This window comes from Dermacentor silvarum, unplaced genomic scaffold, assembly GCF_013339745.2.
Source record: "Dermacentor silvarum isolate Dsil-2018 unplaced genomic scaffold, BIME_Dsil_1.4 Seq249, whole genome shotgun sequence".
Taxonomy (NCBI): Eukaryota; Metazoa; Arthropoda; class Arachnida; order Ixodida; family Ixodidae; genus Dermacentor; species Dermacentor silvarum.
In genome coordinates, this window is record NW_023605925.1 from 54,002 (window position 1) to 60,001 (window position 6,000).

The 6,000-nt window shown below is 43.7% G+C and overlaps 1 protein-coding gene across 1 annotated transcript in view; it reads right to left on the reverse strand.

The window, feature by feature from the left end:
- The window catches only part of LOC119434804 (KAT8 regulatory NSL complex subunit 1), a 37,908-nt gene extending 37,495 nt beyond the window's left edge, over positions 1–413 (reverse strand). Inside the window, exon 1 of the mRNA XM_037701861.2 lies at positions 260–413. Within this exon, the coding sequence (XP_037557789.1) occupies positions 260–393 (134 nt within the window). The 5' untranslated portion in view covers positions 394–413. The remainder of the gene's footprint in view (positions 1–259) is intronic.
- Between the last annotated feature and the right edge of the window lie 5,587 nt (positions 414–6,000).

Genomic DNA, 6,000 nt, shown 5'->3' on the forward strand with positions numbered 1-6,000 from the left:
GCACACCAACATGGCTGCACTTGCGGCTTCAACAACGTGACGTCAGGGCCTCTACTGTTTTGTTTCTTTCCTCTATGTTGGCAGGTATGGTAGCATTATCAAGTTGTTTCATTACATTGACAAGGAACCAGGAGCTATGTACAGTAAAATGCCTTTAAGGTGAACTTTGTAACTATTTTCTGACAAGCTGCACAGTTAGGGAAGCCATTTCCACACAAGATCCTTTTAGTTAATCCTAAATTCAGAAATCCACACATACTTCCTTAATGTTGCAGACGCTCTCAGGGCAAGCTTTTGAAGCTCTCCAGTCCGTAGCAGCATTTCGAAGTGCAGCTTCAGGGGTATGTCTGTAAACAGAGCCAGAATGTAAAAGAAGTCAGTTAGGTTGACCATCCATCAGTTCCATCAAAATCTGTGGACCCCAGTAGTTACAGTTTTCACTGTGCCCCGCAAATCAAACAAGCAGTGTAAGCTAACCCGAGACTGCCAGCACTGATGCTCACAGACACAGACAAAATACAGTAACAATTAATTGTACCTTCTTGGTACAAAGGTCGTGTGGACCTTTGGCCATAAGAACACATGCATTGTAGGCCTTTGCAAGCAGGTATGGAAGGCAAGGGATGCATGACCCTCTACATACAGTGCACAAGAAAGAACAACACAAAACACTGTGTACGTCAGTCTTTCTTTGTGTCTTGTCCACGTGTGTCCTTTACGTACAAGACCTTGCTAGTGTTTCTGAAGAGGTATTTGTGCACTTGTGCACCCCGATTATGGCTGCATTAAGGTGGCAATTGCTGGAAAGGCCTATTATCCTTAAGCACAGCCTACAGAGGCGTTTCAAGCACCGTTCACATGATATCAGGATCAGTACTTACGTCTGCCATCTGCTAGAGTCCAATGTTTCCATTTGTTCGCTGTAGTTTTGTATGGTAGTACATTTCAATTTTTCTTGTGTTCTCATGTGTTAAAATTTATAAAAACGGCTCAACAATCTATTTCTTAAAGGCAAGGCTTACAGTGCCCACCAATGAAGCTTGGTCCAGAACGTTACAGACTTTTCATGAGCGGCTTTATATCCTAGAGAGCCAGTTTAGGTGGATAATCAAAGCATAAATGTTAAAAGTAAGTTCGAACATCTGACTAAGGGACCAGAGAAATATTTGCTACGGTGCAGCAAGCGTGTAACAAATGCTCACTACACTTAACGTCTGACACGTTTACCATGATTTTAGCCTGTTATACCTTGCTTTGTCACAACCATGAGTACATGTTAAAACACCTAATTTTTGCATTTGTCAACTGAAACTTCCGGCAGTAGCACAGGCACTGAACAAACACAAATTACGATTCTGCTGGTGCTAATTGCTCGGGAAGCATATGCTATATATGTAGGGTAGTTCGTTTTCGGATAAAACCTGATTTTACCCGATTTTTACACCCGGAACATGTTTCAGGAGAATCGGGTTAAACACCGATTTCTCCTCAAATTCCAAAGCCACATACCAACCTATTTTCTTTTTACGCAAGCTACCCTGCCTCGGGACAACTAATTTGGGTCCTGTTGGCTTAAGTGACCTATTGTTCATTTCACAAGCTGCGTGCAGCACTGTGGACGCTACACAGCCCTCAACCAACTACCCAACGAACACGCCTGACTCCTAGTAAGTAACTCACCGTGACATTCTACGGAGGCCGCTGAAGAAAAGTGACAATAGGGTGGAACCACCTCGGCATGCCCCGTAGCTTCGACCCTGCTGCACGCAACTTGTGAAACGCACTATCAATACCCCTTCAACCATGCACAATAGAAGCGAAAGAGGGCAACTGCAGTCTTTCTGTACAGATGAATGCATGGATTGATGCGATAACAGGTTAGTCTCTTAGGTGAGAGGGAACTGGTGACCCGAATCATGCGTCTGATTGGTTTAGAGCACAATAGAAGCGAAAGAGGGCAACTGCAGTTTTTCTGTACAGATGAATGCATGGATTGATGCGATAACAGGTTAGTCTCTTAGGGGAGAGGGAACTGGTGACGCGAATCATGCGTCTGATTGGTTTAGAGCGCATGATGTTTAGACGCATGATCATCATCATCACTTTCAACTCCCCAGGCGACTGGCGAGTGCAATGCTGAACATAGAACCCCAGTATGAGGCACGGAAAAATTTGTTAGAGATGAGAAGACACTGGATGTCTGGCATAAAGAGAATGAAGACCTCCAGATCGCAGCGAAATTGTTGTGCCTAGCTAATGGAAGTTGTGATGTTGTGAGAACTTTCTCTTAGCTGGGATACGTTCAAAGATCAGACTGGTCTCGGATGGAGACCAACATGTTGCGCATGCAGATAATAATGTATGTTAACACAGATGTGTAAAAAATCGATGAGCAGCTTTTCGTGAATAAAATGTTGTATTTCCTAGAAGTTATCGATGCTCTTTACAGTCATTATTACTTCTTGATTTCCAAACAAATGCCGAAATTCGGAGTATTTGCTAGAAAACCTTGTATCCCCCCCCCCCGATTAGCAGCTTGAAACAGATCCGTAGTTTTAACGTGTTAGCATTAGGAGCTCGCGATACTCTTCGATAAAGAGAAAAAACACAAATGTAATGTGTTAATATGTACATTTGTAAATTTAACCCAAAAATACACAAATTTCACAATGGTTCCACAAAAAACCCAATGTCTCCCCGATTATCACCTTGAAAAATAGCACCCGATTTTTACCCCCCGAATTTAAACAAATATAAAACTTGGAAAACGAACAACCCTATATATGTCCCGCCCTGAATAACACTTTCGTGAGCAGCTGTTGCAGAGAATTGGGACTAAAAAAAAAATGGGACTGTTGTGACAATTATTAGAAAACACATGCTTAGCTCTTCTTTTTGCACATTGTTATAGAGGCTACATTTGACTAGTACAATTCATCAGACCAACAGAAGCCCAACAGGAGGTTTCCAGGAAGTATCTGTCTTATATATACACATTTACAATGTTCCCATCAATGCAAGGTGGCTGTTCCGTGTGAGGTGCCATAAGTAAGAAATACAGAGAATCTGCAGACTCTGAGCAAGACGCTCTCTACATTTTTAACACATTAATTTTCAACAAAATTTATCGACATACACGATGCACCCCTGCACTGCAAGCGCTCTAGGCACCTTTAACTCTACATAGCTTCCATATCTAAGCCTCAATTTTTCACGAGTCGCATGGCTTTGAAAAAATAAACCCCTGTTTCTATGCAATGGGAGGCTTGATTTCCTTCAAGTGTGGTGCCCCTGTCAAACTGCACTTCAGGCTTGACAGTAGAAAGCCGCCAAAACATTGTTCAGGAAACTTGCACGTACTCCTCGCATTCACAAAGCAAGCGAGAGCCTGCGGCAGCCGAGCGAGCTGGAGCTGTTAACAACTCCTAGAACCACCACTTTGAGGTGTTGGCCGAAGCAAGCGGTGTCCTGGCCGTAACGTCACCCACAAGAGGGCACTGCTCCAATTTCTCGCAGCTAATAGCCCACTAATGCACCACTCTGCCTGGCTAAAATGCATAAACGAGATGGCTTCAGTGATGCTTCATGGCATGAATGAACTCATGAGCCAAAGTTGATAGCGTGCATGTACGAGGGGTGCCTGAAAAGTTCGCAGCCCACCCGTGAAATCTTTTTCGTGCGATCTTATCTGAATGGTCTCATGAGCAATCTGGATTTATTTCGATTTTTTTGGTTTCAGGTACAGTGGTTTAAAGCAAGGTCGCGAAACTGAAATATGGAAAGGGAGAAATTTGCAAAGTGAGCAGTCATTCAATACCTTTTGAAAAAAAGACTGACACCACAAGAAATTCACAAGGACATGCTGTAAAGATTAGGGGACAATGCTCCTTCTTATGCTATGGTGAAAATGTGGGTTGCCGATTTCAAGCGAGGCCAGACATCAATTGAAGATGCTGCCTGCAGTGGTCGTCCCTCAACAGCATGCACAGATGAAAATGTCCAAAAAGTGCAAGACATCGTAATGGCTGATCGACGTGTCACACAGCGGCACATTGCAGAATGTGCCGCTGTGTGACACGTCGTGGAGCCACGTCGTGAATCAGTGGAGAGGTTTGGCCATATCCTAACACTGCTCCTGAACATGCACAATGTTTCAGCCCGGTGGGTGCCCAGACTTTTGACATTAGAGAACAAACGTCTGAAAGAACTTCACTCTACAGAAAACCTGGAACTTTTTGAAGCTGATACAAATCTTTTTCTGCAGAGATTCTTAACAATGGATGAAACTTGGGTGCATCACTTTCGTCCCGAGTCAAAAGAAGCCTCGAAACAGTGGAAACATCTCACCCCCCGCCCCAAAAAGTTTTCGAAAAGGTGGTTCCATCCGCTGGCAAAGTTATGGAATCAGTGTTCTGGAAACTGCAAGGGTGTCATTCTCTTGGAATTCCTCCCGAAAGGTCACACCATCAACGGGGAATACTATGCAGCTCAGATTAGTCATCTGAGGTCGGCAATTAAGCAAAAACGGCGAGGGATGTTCCGGAAAGGGGTGCTGTTTCACCAGGACAACGTGCTGGTTCACACATCAGCTGTTGCGATGGCTGCAATTCACTCCTGTGGTTTCCAACTGCTTCAGCACCAGCCCTATTTCCCTGACATGGCTCCCTCGCACTACCACCTATTCCCACGGATGAAAAAGCACTTTGGTGGAAGTCGTTTTCCTACTGATAAAGCCGTCATGAACGCCGTAAAAGACTTTTTGGAAGAGTAGGACGAAACGTTTTACCAAAGTGGAATAATGAAACTCCAAGAGTGATGGCATACATGTGTGGCCCTCAAGGGAGACTATGTTGAGAACTGACTGCAAAATTTTGTCACTACGTCCGGGTCAGGCCGCGAACTTTTCAGGCGCCCCTCGTAGTTGATTGTGACCCCCCCCCCCCCCTCTACCCCTGTTGTTACTGCACTGAAAATTAACACAATGTATCCACAGAAGGTGTAGTTATATGCAATAAGCTTTTAAAGAAATGCAAGAATAAACAAGTCACAGTAGCACCACAGAACAAGTGCTCTACGTGAGCGCTGCCTGTGCTCAGTTACATGTACCCCACTCAAACACCACCATGGAGAGTTCTGGCTTAATTTTTACCACCTGCCCTTCTTTAACATGCAACTAAATCTAAAATCTAAGCACTGGAGCATATTTGCGTTCGTTCCCCTTGCAATACGGTCACCGCAGCAGGCAGTTGAACCCGTAATAGTGTGTTCATCAGGAGAGTCATATTAAACTCAGCAAGGGTAATAGAGATAGTTAGCCTTTACATTTTTTTTAATACAAAAACACCTGTTTTCCTTCTTAGTGCTGCAAGTTGCTTATTAAAAAAAAAAAAGCAAGCATCATAAAACCTGACACTTACACAGCGCGACATTCTATAGGAGAGAGGGTGCAGGGCGTCAATACCGCAGCCTGTACATCACTTCACTGCTTTCATTTGAACTCTCAACAAAATTATGCAACATATTTTTGCATATAACAAATAACCGATGAAAGGATATAATACTGGGGAAATTTGAGCAAAGTTAGTGACGATTATTTTTTTTACTAATTTCCACATAACACCTAAATTTTCTGATGCTTCACCATTTTTTTAACTTTGCCACCAAAATTAGAAAGAATGGTACATAAGAAGGACTAAATTAACTTAGCTGCATGTTTAGCATGCAGTAATGTATGCGCATAAAAACGTGAGCAAAACCCCGTTATTGACCCTTTTCGCAACGATCCCGGGAGTGTTGCCATGTTTGATCACATGGTGACACGTCCATTGCTTGCCTCAACTGCCTTCCTTGCCTGCGTGTTTACAATGGATGGATATGACAGCGGTGCGGCTTAGAAACCTCTGTTTCGGGAGATATTGTAGACAGTGACTGGGTGGACGACACGAAGCTTTGGCCACAGCTTGAGAGAACATGCAAAAGTGCTTTCGGAGCTGATTAAGC